The 19121-nt window shown below is 49.1% G+C and overlaps 1 protein-coding gene across 2 annotated transcripts; it reads left to right on the top strand.

Moving 5' to 3' along the window:
- Positions 1–7612: 7612 nt before the first annotated feature.
- Positions 7613–14551, top strand: LOC140403662 (uncharacterized). Of its 2 annotated transcripts, none has more exons than XM_072491818.1 (2): positions 7613–7864; positions 12535–14551. In XM_072491818.1, the coding sequence occupies exon 2, from the start codon at positions 12549–12551 to the stop codon at positions 14376–14378; it is 1830 nt and encodes a 609-aa protein (XP_072347919.1). In that variant the 5' UTR covers positions 7613–7864; positions 12535–12548; the 3' UTR covers positions 14379–14551. The 2 variants fall into 2 exon arrangements, with proteins under 2 accessions (XP_072347919.1, XP_072347918.1); XM_072491817.1 differs by lacking the exon at positions 7613–7864 and adding an exon at positions 8137–8173.
- Positions 14552–19121: the final 4570 nt, after the last annotated feature.

Below are 19121 nucleotides of genomic sequence, written 5' to 3'. Positions count from 1 at the left end.
GTTAGCACTGTTGCTTCACAGCTCCGGGGACCCAGGTTCGATTCCCGGCTTGGGTCACTGTCTGTGCGGAGTCTGCACGTTCTCCCCGTGTCGCCATGGGTTTCCTCCGGGTGCTCCGGTTTCCTCCCACAAGTCCCGAAAGACGTGCTGTTAGGTGAATTGGACAGTCTGAATTCTCTCTCTGTGTACCCGAACAAGTGGAATGTGGCGACTAGGAGATTGTCACAGTACCTTAATTGCAGTGTTAATGTAAGCCTACTTGTTACAATACAGATTATTATTATCTTCTCTCATAAATTTCACCGAAAAACTCGAATAGAACATTCATCTGATATCCAACTGATATTAATCTGGTACAGAGGCAGGCATAATGAAATGTAATGCTGCAGGGCGAGGCCCTGGCTAATGGGGGGGGGGGGGGTTGCTCTATGCTGAGAGATGCCTGTGTATGCCCCCAATATCCCACGTTCACCTCCGTTACAAAGCCTTCAACGCTGGTCAACAGCCATCAAAGGGAACAGCGGAGCGACTCTCGACCTCCAGGCTAGGACTGAGGTGGGCGGGTGGGGAACAAACCAAAAGGAACAGAGGCTCGAGGCCCAGCCACCCGAGTGAGAGCCGAGAGGTGAGCACAGGAGAAGTTGGGAGGTACGAAGAAGGTCAGGCAAGTGCCGATGTCGTGTTTCGGGGAATCGGGGAGCAGTGGCCAGCAGGAGCGGGGCAACTCGACCAGAACCAGAGGTCAGCCAGGCAGAGCTGAGAGTGAGAGGGCTGGGCTGGGCAGCAACCAGACTGGGCAGTGAGGGTGACATTTTGGGTTTCTGTGCCTTGCATTGTGTCAGCTGAGGGTGGCAGGATCAAGAGGGATTGATGTCATTCAGGGTGTGGCTTGATATCATTGTGGGTGGGGTTCAACATCATTGTGGGTGGGGCTCAACATCACTGTGGGCAGGTCTCAACATCATTGTGGGCAGGTCTCAACATCATTGTGGGTGGGGCTCAACATTGTGGGTTTGTCTCAACATCATTGTGGACGGGCCTCAATATCATTGCAGATGAGGCTCAATATAATTGGGGGTGGGGATCAACATCATTGGGGGCAGGATCTAGACGTCATTGGGGGCAGGATCTAGACGTCATTGGTTCCCATGGGTCGCCATGTCACCAAGGGGTGGATGTAACATGGGGCCCTGCAAAAAGGGACAACAAGGAGCCTCCAAAAGTGTAAGTCTGCCTCTGGTCAAGTAAACCTGTTCTGAACTGCTTCTTACCATTTGCATCTTTCCTTAAATAAGGAATACTCCAAATGTGGTCTCACCTGTGCCCTAAATAACTAAAGCACACCCCCTCTACCTTTGTAATCAATGCCCCTCACATTTTGGCAGGAAGAATAACAAAGAAGCTTAGGATCTAAATGATATTCTATTAGCTTTCCTAGTTGCTTACTGTAGCTACATACCAACCTTGTGTGATTCATGCACTCGGACACACAGATCCCTCTGAATCACAGAGCTTTGTCATCTCTCACCTTCTGGTAATTATGTTTATTTTTTATTCTTTCTGCCAAAATGGACAATCTCACATTTTCCCAAGTTGTACTCCATTTGCCAGATCTTTTCCCACTTAACCCATCAATGTCACTTTGTAGCCTCTTTATGTTCTTCTATAATCTTTAATAATAGCTTCTAACATTTTCTCCAGGACAGATGTTAAGATAACTGACCTGTAGTTTTCTGCGTTCTGCCTCTCCTTATTTTTTGCTATTTCCCAATCTAATGGAACCTTCCCCGAATCTAGGAAATTTTCATAGAATCCCTACAGTGCAGAAGGAGGCCATTCGGCCCACTGAGTCCACATTGACCCGGGTGGCACTGTGGCACAGTGGTTAACACTGCTGCCTATGGCACCAAGGTCCCAGGTTCGATCCCGGCCCCGGGACACTGTCCGTGTGAAGTTTGCACATTCTCTCCGTGTCTGCATGGGTCTCACCCCCACAACTCAAAGATGTGCAGGGCAGGTGGATTGGCCACGCTAAATTGCCCCTTAATTGGGAAAAAATAATTGGGTATTCCAACTTATTTTTTAAAAGTCTACACTGACCCTCCCTTGAGCACCCTACCTTGGCCCCCTTCCTATCCCTGCAACCCCACCTACCCTTTGGACACTAAGGGGCAATTTATCATGGCTAATCCACCTAACCTGCACATCTTTGGACTGTGGGAGGAAACCAGTGCACCTGGAGGAAACCCACGCAGACACGGAGAGAAAGTATAATAATAATCTTTATTATTGTCACATTAACATTGCAATGAAGTTACTGTGACAATTCCCTAGTCGCCAAATTCCGGCACCTGTTCGGGTACACAGAGGGAGAATTCAGAATGTCCAATTCACCTAACAGCACGTCTTTCGGGACTTGTGGGAGGAAACCGGAGCACCCGGAGGAAACCCACGCAGACACGGGCAGAATGTGCAGACTCCACACAGACAGTGACCCAAGCCGGGAATCGAACCTGGGACCCTGGCGCTGTGAAGCAACAGTGCTAACCACTGTGCTACCATGCAGCTCCACACAGACAGTCACACAAGGCCGGAATTGAACCCGGGTTCCTGGAGGCAGCAGTGCTAACCTCTGTGCCACCCCAGTTTTAATTTGGAAAATTAAAACCAACGCATCAACTATCTCACGAATCAGTTTTTTTTAAAAAATATTTTTATTCTCCTCCTTTTTCACATTTTCGCTCAAATTTACACCCACCAACAATAAACAATAATCAGCAACAAATATGTCAATCCCCATAATAACGATCCCATCCTTCCACCAACCCCCAAACATTGGCCCCATGGTTACATTAACAAATGACAAAAAGGAATCAGGGATTACCCATAGTCACCCTTAATACACACAGCCCCCTTCCCCCCCATCCCCCCAACTAATGTTCGATGTTATCCAGTTCTTGAAAGTGCATAATGAATAATGCCCATGAATTGTAGAACCCCTCCGTCCTTCCCCTCAGTTCAAACTTAACCTTCTCAAAAGTCAAGAATTCCAACAAGTCTCCCCGCCACGCCAGGGCACAGGGTGGAGAGGTTGCTCTCCATCCCAACAGGATCCGCCTTCGGGCGATCAACGAGGCGAAGGCTACGATATCTGCCTCCGCACCCGTTTCCAACCCTGGCTGGTCCGACACCCCGAATATGGGGCGAGATTCTCCACTCCCGCGCCGGTTGGGAGAATCGCCTGGGCCGCCAAAATTTCCGGGGACGCCGGTCCGACGCCCTCCCGCGATTCTCCCAAGCGGCGGGAACGGCCTGGTCGGGTTCCGCGGGCCGCAGGCCGGAGAATCACCGGAGACACCCAAAATGGCGATTCTCCGGCACCCCCGCTATTCTCAGGCCCGGATGGGCCGAGCGGCCAGCCCAAAACGGAGGGTTCCCCCCGGCGCCGTCCACACCTGGTCGCTGCCATCGGGAACAGCGCGGGAACGCTGGGGGGGGCGGCCTGCGGGGGGGGGCGGGGGGGGGATCCTGCACCGGGGGGTATCTCAAATGTGGGCTGGCCCGCGATCGGTGCCCACCGATCGTCGGGCCGTCCTCTCTGAAGGAGGACCTCCTCCCTTCCGCAGCCCCGCAAGATCCGTCCGCCATCTTCTTGCGGGGCAGACTTAGAGAGGACGGCAACCACGCATGCGCGGGTAGGCGCCGGCCAACCCGCGCATGCGCAGATGACGCCAGTTATGCGGCGCCGGCCGCGTCATCTATGCGGCGCCGCCTTTATGCGGGCGACAAGGCCTGGTGCGTGTAGATGACGTGGCCCCGATCCTAGCCCATTCTCAGGGCCTGAATCGGTCGGGATCGGGGCCGTTTCGCGCCGTCGTGAACCTCGACGGCGTTCACAATGGCGCGGCCACTTCGGCGCGGGAGTGGAGAATCACGCCCATGGCCTCCCGGGGACCCGGGTCCAGTTTCACATGCACCACCTTGGAAATTACCCTAAAAACATCCTTCCAGTACTCCCCTAGCTTTGGACAGGACCAAAACATCTGAATGTGGTTAGCGGGCCCCCATCCCGCAACGTTCACACACATCTTCTACTCCTTCAAAGAATCGACTCATCCTCGCCCTCGTGAGGTGTGCTCTGTATATCACCTTCACCTGTATCAGCCCCAACCTCGCGCACAAGGTGGAGGCATTCACTCTCCGGAGCACCTCACACCAGACCCCCTCCTCTGTGACCTCTTCCAACTCTTCCTCCCACTTTGTTTTGACCCCTTCCAGTGGTGCCTTATCCTCTTCCAAAATAGCTCCATACACTGCTGACACTACCCCCTTCCCCTTGTCGTCAGCACCTCCTCCAGCAATGTGGAGGCCGGTTCCTCCGGGAAGCTCTGTATCTCCTTTCTGGCAAAATCTCGAACCTGCATGTATATAAACACTTCTCCCTGTTCTAGCCCATACTTCGCTTCCAGCTCCCTCAATCCTGCAAACCGACCCCCAAGAAACAAATCTTTTAGCGTCTTAATCCCCTTCTCTTCCCATTTCCTGAAATTTCCATCCCACCTCCCTGGCTCAAATCTGTGGTTCCCCCAAATCGGCATTTCCCTTGACCCTACCCCCAACCCGAAGTGTTGGCGAAACTGCCTCCAGATTTTCAATGAAGCTATTATTACCGGACTCCCTGAGTATTTCCCCGGAGCTATCGGGAGCGGCGCTGTTGCTAGTGCTTTCACTCCCGACCCCCTGCACAAACTCTCCTCCATTCTGACCCACTGGGAATCAACCCCTCTGACCCAGCTCCGCACCTTCTCCACATTCACCGCCCAGTAGTAGTACATCAGGTTCAGAAGACCCAAACCCTCTGCCTGCCTTCCCCTCTGTAGCAGCACCTTTCTCACTCTGGCCACCTTCCCTCCCCATATGAACGAGGTAATCCTTCCCTCAATCTCCCTGAAAAAAGCCTTTGGCAGGAAAATCGGTAGGCATTGAAAAATAAACAGAAATCGCTGCAACGCGTTCATTTTAACCGCCTGTACCCGACCCGCCAGTGACAGAGGGAGACCATCCCACCTTGCCAGATCGGCTTTACTAATCACTTCTTTTAAGACCCTAGGATGAAATCCATAAGACCCAGGGATTTATCATGCCTCAGTTCCAACAATTTACTCAATGCCACATCTCTGGTGATTGTAATTTTACAGAGTTCCTTCCTACTATTTCTTGATTTATAGCTATTTCTGGATGTTCCTTGTGTCCTCTATTCCTGGTGTTGCGGAAGGGAATACAGCTATTCAGCTATAATGTACCTCACGACTAACCAGATGGAGATTCTTGGAGTTTTAAAACGGCCTTTATTTCAAATTATAGCATGGGAGCTAGTCATCCAGCTTCCTGAACAGAGGAATGCAGTGGGAATTATACCTTTAGCTTATCTTACAATTAATTTGCATATACCTATAAAAAGTATACATTTGTTCTAAGGTAATCAATATCTAATCACAGTCAGTAGTTTTGATTACTTCATTTTTACCATGTGAGTATTCTTGGCCCATTACAATTTTTCTACACTTGCTTAATTACAATATTCAATTGTTAACAGGGCAGGTGCAAATATTATCACCAAACAGATGTGTGTGGTTCTTCAATGACCAGAAAGCAGTGCTTTATGGATATATAGCCCCCTTGTGGTATCAGAGTTCCTCTTTATCTATTGTTTTCGCAGCTGTAACTTTCAGTCCCAACAGCTTCCCAGGACTTTATTGCACTCAATGGTTTTAACCCCTTCACTGGCCAGAATAGGTATAATTGGATAATTCCCCAGCCAGTCAACCGTGGTGACTGAGATGTGAAGAAACCTCTTCAGTCAGAGGGGGGTGAACCTGCGGAATTCTCCACCACGGAATGCCAAGTCACTGAATATATTTAAGACGGAAATGGATAAGGTTTCTAGACACTAAAGGGGTATGGAGAGAGTGCGGGTGTGTGGTGCTGAGACAGAGGATCAGTCATGATCAGATTGAATGACGGAGCAGGTTTTGGTGGGCCGAATTACCTACTTTTCTATTTTGTATGTTTAATCGCTCTAGCATTGGTGCCCAGGCCTTCACTTGCCAGGGCCTTAAAATTCCTTCCCTAAATTGCTGTGCTTCTCTCGTCATTACGATGCTCCTTAAAACCTACCCCTTTGACCAAGGTGTCGGTCGCACGTCCTAATATCACGTTATGTGGCTTGTTGTCAATTTGTGTTTGATAATAAATGAGTCACCTTGCTCGACAGGCCTGGTGGCCTATTCCTGCTTCTGTTTCTCGTGTATCCTGTGGAGTTTAAACCCCAAATAGCCTGTATCTGAATTCTAGGTTCTATATAACTCTGGAATAGCTGATATCTGAATTCTAGGTTCTATATAACTCTGGAATAGCCGATATCTGAATTCTAGGTTCTATATAACTCTGGAATAGCCGATATCTGAATTCTAGGTTCTACGTAATTCTGGAATAGCCGATATCTGAATTCTAGGTTCTATATAACTCTGGAATAGCCGATATCTGAATTCTAGGTTCTATATAATTCTGGAATAGCTGATATCTGAATTCTAGGTTCTATATAACTCTGGAATAGCTGATATCTGAATTCTAGGTTCTATATAATTCTGGAATAGCCGATATCTGAATTCTAGGTTCTATATAATTCTGGAATAGCCGATATCTGAATTCTAGGTTCTATATAATTCTGGAATAGCCGATATCTGAATTCTAGGTTCTATGTAATTCTGTGTAGAAATGGTTCATCTCATCTTTGCTTTAGTTGGCAAGCACGCGCTCAAAAATGTTTTATAAAGGTGAGGAGGAACTACTTCTCGCAGAGGGTGGTGAATTTGTGGAACTCGCTGCCCCATAGTGCGGCGGAATCTGAGTCATTAAATGTTTTCAAGAAAGAGATAGATATATTTCTGATTTTTTTTTTATGGGTTAAAGGGATATGGGCAACAGGTGGGGGGGAGGTGGATTTGAGAGCAGGAAGAGATCAGCCATGATCTGATTGAATGGGGGAGCAGGCTCGAGGGGCTGAATTGCCCACTTTTGCTCCTCATCCCTGTAGTAATATAAAGATAAAAGCAAATTACTGCGGATGCTGGAGTCTGAAGCAAAAAACAGAAAACGCCGGACAATCTTAGCAGGTCTGACAGCAATCTGGGGGGGGGGGGGGGTAACGTTAGTCTGGGAAAAGCTGAAAAAACGTTTGGACTGGCCAAAAGGGGAAGTACGATTTAAAACTAGCAGGACGGTAAAAAAAAACTACGGCCAGGCATCACGCAGGGGTATTTCCCTGGTGCTAGAAGGGGCAACATCGTCTCCAAAAGCAGCCATTTCACGGCAGGCGTCTCTCCACCATCAAATTAAAGAAATACCAAAAAAGGCTGATGGCTAGTCACTGGGAGAAATGCAGATTTGGAGGGCAGTGGGGGCAGATTAGAGCCAAAGATAGACACATGGGGTGGTGGTGGCGGTGGCAGAGGAGGGATTGGGGACCAGTTGACAGTGAATCACTGGAGGGTGGGGGGTGAAAGGGAAATGAAAGGGAGCCAGACAGCACCCGCCCCCCCCCCCTGTTGCTCAGAGCTGCTGACACGCAGGGGAGCTGCAGCTTAATCGGATTGAAGGAGCAGATTTTCTCTCGCCTGCAAAGACTGTGGAGGAAGACTGTGTGTCTCCAGCCTGCCTGGACCACTGCTCTTGTGCACAAACTTCTCCTTGCTAAAATACTCCGCTGGAGAGGGCAGGAGGCAGACACACACACAGAGGAGAGTCTCTCTTTATTCTGCTGTCATTTAATTTAAGCTGTGGATAAATCCTGGCTCCTCGGACGGTGAGTGCTGCTTGTTGCCTGGCGGAGAATGCTCCAGAGGGATTTCTCCAGCAATGCACCAGGTGGCTGGTGGAACTGTTGATGCCTTGACCCTTTTTTATTATTATTTATTGTGTCATTGTTGCTGTCAGTGGGGCTAATGCAGGCAGCGGCGGATGGCGAAGTAATTTTTACGATCTCCTCTCCCTTAGCTTTCGTAAACACTGCAATAATCACAATAATTAATGCTTGTTTTGACCTGAGCTGTTGCCTGTTTGGGGTGTGTGCTGTGGGCAGGGCTGTTGCCTTTACAAATGGATCGCCTCGCTGGTATGTTTGCTTTATTTTCTCTTTCTAATTTTTGCTGAAAAAACAAATCCCCCCCCCCCCCCCCCCCGCTCCTCGGAATAGCTCTGGCTTATCTCAGGGTATTGGACGACGCCTCTTTTTAAATGGCTGTGTACAGATGGAATAAGTCTGTCTCTCTCTCTTGAGATGTGTGTGTGTGTGTGTGTAGGTCTGGGAGATCTGCATTGGATCAGAGAATAGAGGCTGCTTTTTTTCCCCAAACAAAAGCCCCTGCCTCCCATTCATGAATCCGAATGCTGCTGCCACCTCCCAAATCCCCTCCCTTCGATCTGCCAGGCTGTGTTGTATAGGAGCCTCAATCCCTCAGACTCCAGCCCCTGTCAAACCTCCCTTGATTCATTTTTCTCTCCCTTCACTCATGTCTCCTTCTCTCCCTCCCTCACTGTAACCTTATCACTCCCTCTGAGTATTCTCTATTCCTTCCCCGACACTGTTCGCTGTCCTCATGGGTTGTTCTATTGTAACCTTCTGGCAACCCCCACACTGGTTCTAGCCTAGCTTGACCTGAATTCCTCTTTCGCTTACATTGATTCACACCCTCATCGAATGCCCTTCCCATGCCCATTCTATGCCACAATGGGTACAGCAGCCAGTTCCAATCCTTCTTCCACCATTACATTGGCTTCCATGCTGACACATTTGGGAATAGACCTGATTAAAGTATGTCACCACTGACACACACCACCATACTGAAACATACACCATTCTAACACGCACCAACCTAATGCCTACCACCCTAATGCATGCCGTCCTAACACACATCACCCTAGCGCACACCATTCTAACACACGTCACTCTAACACATGCCAGCACAATGACACACATGGGTACATACACCAGACAGCAACAAAGTGATGCCCTACAGATACCAATGCTAATTGGTCACACTAGGGGGCAGGATTCTCCGCAAACGGCGCGATGTCCGCTACTCGGCGGCAAAAACGGCGCGGATCAGTCTAGCGTCGGGCCGCCCCAAAGGTGCGGAATTTTCCGCACCTTTAGGGGCCAAGCCCTCACCTTGAGGGGCTAGGCCCGCGCCGGAGTGGTTTCCGCTCCGCCGGCTGGCGGGAAAGGCCATTGGCGCCACGCCAGCCGGCGCCGAAAGGACTTCGCCGGGCAACGCATGCGCGGGATCGTCAGCGGCCGCTCACGGCATCCCCGCGCATGCACATGGGAGGGGGTCTCTTCCGCCTCCGCCATAGTGAAGACCATGGCGAAGGCGGAAGAAAAAGAGTGCCCCCACGGCACAGGCCCGCCTGCGGATCAGTGGGCCCCGATCGCAGGCCAGGCCACCATGGGGGCACCCCCCAGGGCCAGATCGCCCGGCGCCCCCCCCCCCCCAGGACCCCGGAGACTGCCTGCGCCGCCTTGTCCCGCCGTTCAAAAGGAGGTCTAATCCACGCCGGCTGGCGAGGATTGACAGCGGCGGGACTTCGGCCCATCACGGGCCGGAGAATCGCCGGGGGTGGGCCCGCCAACAGGCGCGATTCCCGCCGACCAGCGCGGCGTGATTCCCGCCCCTGCCGAATCTCTGGTGGCGGAGAATTCGGGACACGGCGGGGGCGGGATTCACGCCAGCCGCCGGCGATTCTCCGACCCGGTGGGGGTTCGGAGAATCACGCCCCACATATACGGAACCCCGTGTGTCTGGTGCCCTGTGTGTCCGGTGTACCCCGTGTCTCTGGTACCCCGTGTGACTGGTGCCCCGTGTGACCGGTACCCCGTGTGTCGGGTACCCCGTGTGACCGGTACCCCGTGTGACCGGTACCCCGTGTGTCCGGTATGCCATGTGACTGGTACCCTGTGTGATCGGTACCCCGTGTGTCCGGTACCCCCTGTGTCCGGTACCCCGTGTCCGGTATGCCATGTGACTGGTACCCTGTGTGATCGGTACCCAATGTGTCCGGTACCCCCTGTGTCCGGTGCCCCGTGTGACCGGTACCCCGTGTGACCGGTACCCCATGTGACCGGTACCCCGTGTGTCCGGCACCCCATGTCCGGTACCACGTGTGTCCGGTGTACCCCGTGTGTCCGGTGTACCCCGTGTGTCCGGTGTACCCCGTGTGTCCGGTGTACCCCGTGTGTCCAGTGTACCCCGTGTGGCCAGCACCCTGCGTACCCAGTGTGTCCAGTGTGCCGTGTGGCAAGTACTCTGTGGGTCCCGTGTACTCTGTGGGTCCCGTGTACTCTGTGGGTCCCGTGTACCCTGTGGGTCCCGTGTACTCTGTGGGTCCCGTGTACTCTGTGGGTCCCGTGTACTCTGTGGGTCCCGTGTACCCTGTGCGTCCTGTGTATCCTGCATCCCATGTATCCTGTGTCCATGTACCCTGTGTCCCATGTATCCTGTGTACTCTGTGACTCCAGGCTGAAGGGAGACAAGGACAACATTGGAGAGAAGGTAATTTTTTTTGCAGCGCTGCTTGTGGGCCAGGAGGAGCAGGAGTACCTCCACCTGGCCTATCAAACTGCATTGCCATCATGCTCCCTTCCCAATACAAAAACCTCTCAAAGTGTGGGAATTGGACCTACCTACTCTTGGAGCCTGTTCCCGTATTAAAATACAGGCTTACGGATTTTCCATCTTAAATTCTGCCCCACCTTACCGCCATGCACCATGGCCCTGTTCATACCCAGATCAAAGTGTCACAGAAGCTATTTGACCAGGGATGGGGATCACGGTTAAGCCTAATTCCTCTGAGACCACCCAAAATCCTTAACTACAAATTTCCCATCGTTGATGAGTGGGTGGTGATCAGGAGTGGCTGCTTCAGCTGACTGGCACCTCTCTAGCCCAATAGCACTGTAGCCAATGTAGCACCTGTACTGCTGTTCCGGTGGGAGATCAGCATTTACCAGGCAGATGGAACCTGGTGTGCTATGGTCTGGATGGTTCATTCCTACACCAAACAGTGCCTCTATTGAGATTATCACCAAATTTGAATTCAGAATGACAGTGAGGTTGAATATTGAAAGCAGTAAATGAGAGGGGACGTCACAGGGGGTTTTAAGTTGGTAAACAATATGAGGAACAAAAACCCAGAACAGGACCATGATTATAAGATGTTCAGACCAGTTAAAGGAAAATTTTGGTCAGAGACCAAGCAATAGATGGGTTTCGAGATAGTGTAATATAAGTGAAAACCTTTGAACCATTTAAGAAGCAGTAGGAGGCTGTGGTGGGATATTTCTGCATGTAAAACCTGGACGAGATGGTTGTCCTCATCTTAAATATTCCATGGCTCTAAGTTCATGGCTTCTTTAACTCCTTGATTTCCATGACAAAATGAAACATCGTGAAACGGAACCATTTGGATTCAGCATCTAGGATTAAGTCCCTGGTCTGTGCTAGGTTTGTTGATCTGACCTGAGATGGGGGTAGGGCTCGCCACATTTGGTTTCATTGCCCTGGTTTAGGAAGGGGAAGAAAAAGAACGAAGAGTGATTGCAAATGCTACTTATCCAGATGGTGAGTAAGGCCACAAATTACTTGAAGATATTCCAGCATGACTCAGGAGTCAGAATTGGAAACCTAATAAAACTGTGAGGGGGCCCAGATGGAGTGGATCGGAAGGCCCTATTCCTCTTGGTAACTAGGGAACATGGGGAAGAGGTAGGAGGTTTAGAGGGGAATTTGTTTTCCGTCCAAAGAATGATGGGGATCTGGAATCCATGTCCAAACTGGTGGTAGAGATGGGAACTCTCAAGCATTCAAAATATACTTGGATATGGGACAGCACGGTAGCACAGTGGTTAGGAAAGTTGCTTCACAGCTCCAGGGTCCCAGGTTAGATTCCCAGCTAGAGTCACGTCTGTGCGGAGTCTGCCCGTGTGTGCGTGGGTTTCCTCCGGGTGCTCCGGTTTCCTACCACTGTCCAAAGATGTGCAGGTTAGTTGGATTGGCCATGCTAAATTGCCCTTAGTGTCCAAAAAAAAGGTTAGGTGGGGTTACTGGGTTATGGGGACAGGGTGGAGGCGTGAGCTAAATTGGGATGCCCTTTCCAAGGGCTGGTGCAGACTTGATGGGCTGAATGGCCTCCTTCTGCACTGTAAATTTTATGATGTACCTGAAGTGCTCCAATCTCAAGGTTACAGATCACGAGCTGGTGGGTGGGATTAGGCTGGATGACTTCTTGTCAGCCAGTACAGAGACGATGGGTCACCTTCCATCTGTAAATTTTGATGATTCCGTGGAAATATACTCCAGCATGTCTGTTTCTTCAAGACAGGTGGGGGAAGATGTTTTGGTGGGAGGGGAGGTGGGGGGTGGAGGAATATAACCTTGACTCACTATTCTTTCTTTATATTGGTTCTCATCACGGCAGAGTGTCATTTCAGAATGGCTACCTTCAGTCGAAGACTATCCGAATATTCCTTCCAGGAAACCCAGAACACGGCATGTCATAATACTCTGCAGCCAAACTGTTTTCCACTTTCAAAAAGTTCTTCTGCCACCCTATTCCCCAGATGGGACAGCATGGAAGGAAGACAAACAACAAAACAAGAACTGAGGAAGACCCTCAGTAGCGTCGCCCCTCCAAGGAACCCGGGTGAAATGGACATGAGATGCCCTTATCATCCATCGTGTTTCACACCACAGGATAATTTCACCGTGATCCCCCTGTGTCGCTGCTTCCACATGGGAACCATACCTGATCCCAATAATGTCTCTGAATTCCCAGTATTTCAGGATGATTCGAAAATTCGCGCCCACACGGGCGCCTTTCCCTCCATGAGAAAGGGCACAGACGCAATGTTATACGCAGACTCAAACTTGGGAAAATTGCAGACTAAGATGATGCACAGGAGTTGCTCAGACATCATTTGTGGTTATAAAGAGACCTGCGATCGAGGCAGTGCTGTGTATAATAATACTACTGCACATCAAGCTACTGTGCCTGGGAGAGACTATGGCGAGGTTCCTCACGGTGAGATGATGATGCAAGCATGTAGTCAAAAGATTGTGATCAATATTTCCGGGAGCGAAACAGACACTGGGTATCAGGAAAATGTGAGAGGAAGTACAACCATTGATGGACATCAAGACAATAACATAACCAATGATATGTGTAGTTCCATGCATCAGGGGCACCTCATGTTCACAAAGAGTCCTCCCAATCATCCAGGTGTCCCGGTTGTCCAGGAATCGAGTAGACAATATCAAGGCAATAGTTTGACAAGGAGTGAGACAGTTCCAACAGGTGGTGTGACTTATAGGGAAGGAGTCACCACTCACCAAAACAGCTTAATGGGCAATCAGACTTGTACTGGCCTCCAAAGCCACTTGCTGTCGGGTCTGAGGATGCAAGACACCACTCCAGCTTATTGCCATTCCCTGCCAATCCCCGCTATCCATCTCTTTCCGAGGCTAGTCAGTTCTGTCAGCGAATCGGGAAGAGGAAATGTCGTTGAAGCCTGTTGCCATCCACTGCCGGTCTCGGGGATTCTCGCATTCCCGAGGTTGGTGGCTTCGGTGAGCGAAACCGGGTTGGATGCGAGGCACCTTCTGAAATGTCATGGAAACGTAGAACACGAAGCTGTCCACACGGGGATGTGTGACAGGAATGCTCAGAACACCCCAGATGGGGAAAACGCGGAGCTGGAAACGTTCCCCCTCTCCTTGCTGCAGAACAATTCAAATAATAACGTGGGGGTGCGAACACGAGACACATGGACCATGACCTCTGTAACAGACCTAACCCTTAGATATCACCGTCAGCTGGACCGTAAAGATGCAGCGGTACAGACCTCATTGGCAGGTGACTGTAGATCAGTGGGCACCAGCCCCATGTCTCCAACTGATAGTCGCCTGGTGCATATGTTCCCTGAGGTTAACCTTGAAGAGAGCCAGCTCATTCAGGAGTCACCAGTACGAGAAGTGAAATGGGATGACAAAGGGATGACTTGGGAAGTCTATGGGGCCTCCGTAGATCCTGAGGTCCTCGGGCTGGCTATCCAGAAACATCTGGAGATTCAGATAGAACAGCACGAAAAGGACAGGATATCCACGGCTGAAAAGACAGTGAAACAATTAGGTACTCACACTGACGGGTCGTGTGTGGCGGAACAGCCAGCGAAAGAGATGAGACATTTGCCAGGTTTTAGGAATATGCTGTCGACTCTGAGGCATCCTACGTGTTGTGTGCGTTCCAGTACAGCACTGGACTGAATTGCCTCCCCCCACTGCAGAAGTGTGCATCACATCATTGACGGATGTTTCAGCTGTATTTCCAACACATCAACTCAATTTTGGCTTTCCCCTAACTTAAAAGTTGATTCGTAAATGTCATGATTTCGTAAGTGTATACTTTTAATAAACTGATTGTTCTTTCAAGAAACTTACCAGGGTAACGACGTGAGATGTTATGGCGAGGGTAGAGTCTTCAGAGAATCGAAGATATGTTTTCCAGAAAATAATAAGCTGCTGCTATAAAGGTGGAGGTTTGGGTGCAGATACATGGTGCTCACATGGCAAAAGGGAAAGATAAAAATGCTGTTATTGGAATATGAAGGGGCTGGTTTAGCACACTGGGCTAAATCGCTGGCTTTTAAAGCAGGCTAGCAGCACGGTTCAATTCCTGTACCAGCCTCCCCGAACAGGTGCCGGAATGTGGCGACTAGGGGCTTTTCACAGTAACTTCATTTGAAGCCTACTTGTGACAATCAGCGATTTTCATTTCATTTTCATATTGGGGATGGGGACAAAATGACATATTTTGCTTTATGCTTTTAACTATCATGTTATTTTTCACTGCAGTGAAATAAGACAACCTTTTACAAATTGGTGAACCTTGTCAAACTCACGGTGAGGTTAAACGGTTTAGATAATTGAAGTTTAAGAATGATTCTAAAACAACAATGAAAGCTGAGGCGGGTCAGCGAGATAATTAGTGTTAAACAGTGGGTGGAGCTGGTCAACTGGACGAACTTGTGAATGGCAAGCCCATAGAGTCATAGGATTTTAGAATGTTACAGCTCCAAAGTTTACTTAATCATGCCTGTTCTCGCTCTTTAGCGAAACTACCCAATTCGTCTCACTTCCTGTGCCATTTCCTCAGGGTCCGTAAAAACTTTCCCTTCGCTTATTTAGTTAATTCTCTTCTAATGTTACCACTGAATCTGCTTCCACCATCCTTTCATGCAGTTCATTTGAGATCACAACAACTGTCTGTGTAAAATAATGTTTCCTCAGACACCTCTGGTTCCTCTGCCCATCACCTGAAAGCTGTGCCCCACGTTTCTGACTTCTGCCAGTGCAAACTGTTTCTCCATATGCACTCTGTCAATAACGAACATCTCTACCCATCCTCCTCTTAGCCCTCTCTGCTCTAAGGGGAACAACCTCAGCTTCTCTCTCCACATTACACATCTCTATGTTACCATTCTTTTCTGCACCTGCTCTCAAGTCTTGATATCCTCCCTAAAGTGCGGACCCAGATTTGAATATCAAACTCCTCCAGAGGCCTAACCTATGTCTTATAAAGGTTTACATAACTTTGAACTCTATTCCTCTATTAACAAAACTAACAATCCCCTTTGCTCCCACCACCTTCAAAAACTGGTGTACATAGACACCCAGATCTCTCTGTACCTGCAATCCCTTTAGTCACTCCATCTAGTTCATATTTCTCTTCTTATTTTCCACCAAAATGTATCATCTCACACTTGCATGTGTTAAATTTCAACTGCCATGTGTCTGCCCAGTACACTTGTCTATGTCATGCAGTCTGTGACCATCATCCTCATTGTTTACTGCATTTCCAAGTTTCATATCACCTGCAAATTTTGAAATTACGCTTTGTATACCCAAACCCAGGTCATTGATGCTTCACAGCGCCCAGGTCCCAGGTTTGATTCCCAGCTTGGGTCACTGTCTGTGCGGAGTCTGCATGTTCTCCCCGTATCTGCGTGGGTTTCCTCCGGGTGCTCCGGTTTCCTCCCACCAGTCCCGAAAGACGTGTTTATTAGGTGAATTGGACATTCTGAATTCTCCCTCAATGTACCTGAACAAGCGCCGGAATGTGGCGACGAGGGGATTTTCACAGTAACTTCATTGCAGTCTTAATGTAAGCCTACTTGTGATACTAATAAAGATTATGATTATGATAATCAAAAAGGGCAGGCAGCACGGTGGCACAGTGGTTAGCACTTCTGCCTCACAGCGCCAAGGTCCCAGGTTCGATCCCGGCTCGGGTCACTGTCCGTGTGGAGTTTGCACACACTCCCTGTGTTTGCGTGGGTTTCGCCCCACAACTCAAAGATGTGCAGGGTAGGTGGATTGGCCATGCTAAATTGCCCCTTAATTGGAAACAATTAATTGGACACTCTAAATTTATTTTTAAAAAAGGACAATGATCCTAACACCCACACTGGGGACTGCCACTTCCCTCCAGGATCAAAAGCAACCTTTCACTATTACTCTGTTCTTTAGCCAGTTTTATATCCATGCTGCCAAAGGCCTCACATGGGCAACATCAACCCCACTTCAGCCATCCTTTCTGTTAAGCTAGCCACAACCTGCCTTTAACAAATCCATGTTGACTTTCATTTATTAGCAATACTTCTCCATTTCCCAATTATTTCTGCACTTAATTGTAGGGGATCATCTTAACCCTCCGAAAAACAGGTGCATGGCTAAAAGGTTTAATAGGAACCCATCCTGGCTTGAACCTGCTACTTCTGCTTCTAACAGGAACCTAAGATGGGTGGGGGTGGGGGTGCAGGTGACCAATCAATCTCAAGAGGCAGTCTGTGGTAATCTTTCAAGGAGGCTGTGTGCAGAAGAATGGACAGAACTCACTTCATGCCTCAGCCGTGTCCTCTGCCCCTACACTAATATATCTGTGGTCCCTAATCGGCTCCACCCATTTTTAACTACCCCTTCACTACTCCTGTGTTTACCTTTTAAGTTAGCCACTGATCCATTCTCACCTTTTCCCCTCACCTTTTTACAGCTGCTCTCTATTTCCTACAAATAGGATGTAAAGATCTGGGGCGTCATTCTCCGCCGGCGGGAGTCTCCGTTTTGCCGGCGCCCGGGGGTTTCCCGACGGCGTGGGGCTGCCCCATAATGGGAAACCCCATTGACCGGCCGGTGTTATGGAGACTCCCACCGGCCGGTCAGGGCAGAAATGTGGCGGGGCGGGGAGGAGAATTTCGCTCCTGGTTAGAGAACTGTAATAACCAACATCTCTTAAACTCTGCTATGGAAGTGGTGCAGACCACAAAACAGTTTGAGTCTTATCAGCGAGCAAGCAATCCAACACAGAACTCCAGTTTCCACGCTACCAATTTAATTACAAACTATGCCCAGAGATCAGTTGGTAAATTGCTTTCCATCACTGCATTCTTATTGTTAATAATATTGTGTTGTCAGCATATGTTTGATGTGGCTTTAAATAAACAAATCATTGAAGGAGGGGAGGCAGTGGCGTAATAGTATTATCGCTGGTCCACAGACCCAGAGTCATGCTCTGATCAGGGTTCGAATCCCGCCATGGCAGATGTGAAATTTGAAGTCAGTCGAAAAATCTGGAATTAAAACTCTAAAAGGTGACCGTGAATCGATTGTCATAAAAACCCATCTGGTTCACTAATGTCCTTCAGGGAAGGAAATCTGTCGTCCTTACCTGGTCTGGCCTACATGGGACTCCAGATCCATGGCAATGGGGTTGACTCTTAAATGCTGCAATAAATGTTGGCCCAGCCACAGACTCCCACATCCTGTGAACAAATGTTTAAAAACAATGACCATTTTTTTGCCATCAGGTCCAAATTCATAACCGGTGATCCAGATAGATGAGACTAAACAATGTTTTGTCCTGATACGATACCAAACATCGAAAATAAAAACCTTAGAAGTCGAGAGACTTCATTTGGTTACATAAAAACATGCATTGTTTGGATTTGAATAGCAAGGTTTTATTTTTTTTAAAAGGGGGCAAATATTGACACAATTTTGTAAATGGAACTGAAGCAGAAACTGACGAGATCTAAAGAACTGTTAGAATTGGTCTCTAAAGGCAGCACGGGGGCGCAGCGGTTAGCACTGTGGCCTCACGCCGCCGAGGTCCCAGGTTCGATCCCGGCTCTGGGTCACTGTCCGTGTGGAGTTTGCACATTCTCCCCGTGTTTGTGTGGGTTTCACCCCCACAACCCAAAGATGTGCCTGGACTGGCCACGCTAAATTGCCCCTTAATTGGAAAAAAATTAATTGGGTGCTCTAAATTTATTTTAAAAAAGAATTGGTCACTAAGATTGTAGAGAATGATGGAGGTTATAAGATGGCGATAGAATGGGTTGTTGAGTATATACAAAATAGTCTGATGCTGAAAGAACGGATTCTTATATCTTGGGCAGCACGGTAGCACAAGTGGTGAGCACTGTGGCTTCACAGCGCCAGGGTCCCAGGTTCGATTCCCCGCTGGGTCACTGTCTGTGCGGAGTCTGCCCGTTCTCCCCGTGTCTGCGTGGGTTTCCTCCGGGTGCTCCGGTTTCCTCCAAAGATGTGCAGGTTAGGTGGATTGGCCATGCTAAATTGCCCTTAGTGTCCAAAAAGGTTAGGAGGGGTTATTGGGTTACAGGGATAGGGTGGAACTGAGGGCTTAAGTGGGTCGGTGCAGACTCGATGGGCCGAATGGCCTCCTTCTGCACTGTATGTTCTATGTATCTATATGGGTGACCAGTTTGTGTGCAAATCAAAAGTGAGGAATCTGTGAAAGAGGAAAATAGAAATCAGCAAAATAAGAGACAGGTGAAAAACAACAGGAAAACTAAGGGGTGGTTAGATGAAAAACAGAGACTGGATGTCCTTAAAAGTTTACAGTTGATATATAGGCTACCACATCAGAAAGTGCTACAAGAGATATAGACACACTGAACAAAACGTGAGGTCCACAAGGGGCGCACAGTT

The sequence above is a fragment of the Scyliorhinus torazame genome, chromosome 28 (assembly GCF_047496885.1).
Source record: "Scyliorhinus torazame isolate Kashiwa2021f chromosome 28, sScyTor2.1, whole genome shotgun sequence".
In the NCBI taxonomy this organism is placed as follows: domain Eukaryota; kingdom Metazoa; phylum Chordata; class Chondrichthyes; order Carcharhiniformes; family Scyliorhinidae; genus Scyliorhinus; species Scyliorhinus torazame.
The sequence above is the reverse complement of the archived record's forward strand: the minus strand, read 5'-3'. Positions and strand labels throughout refer to the sequence as shown.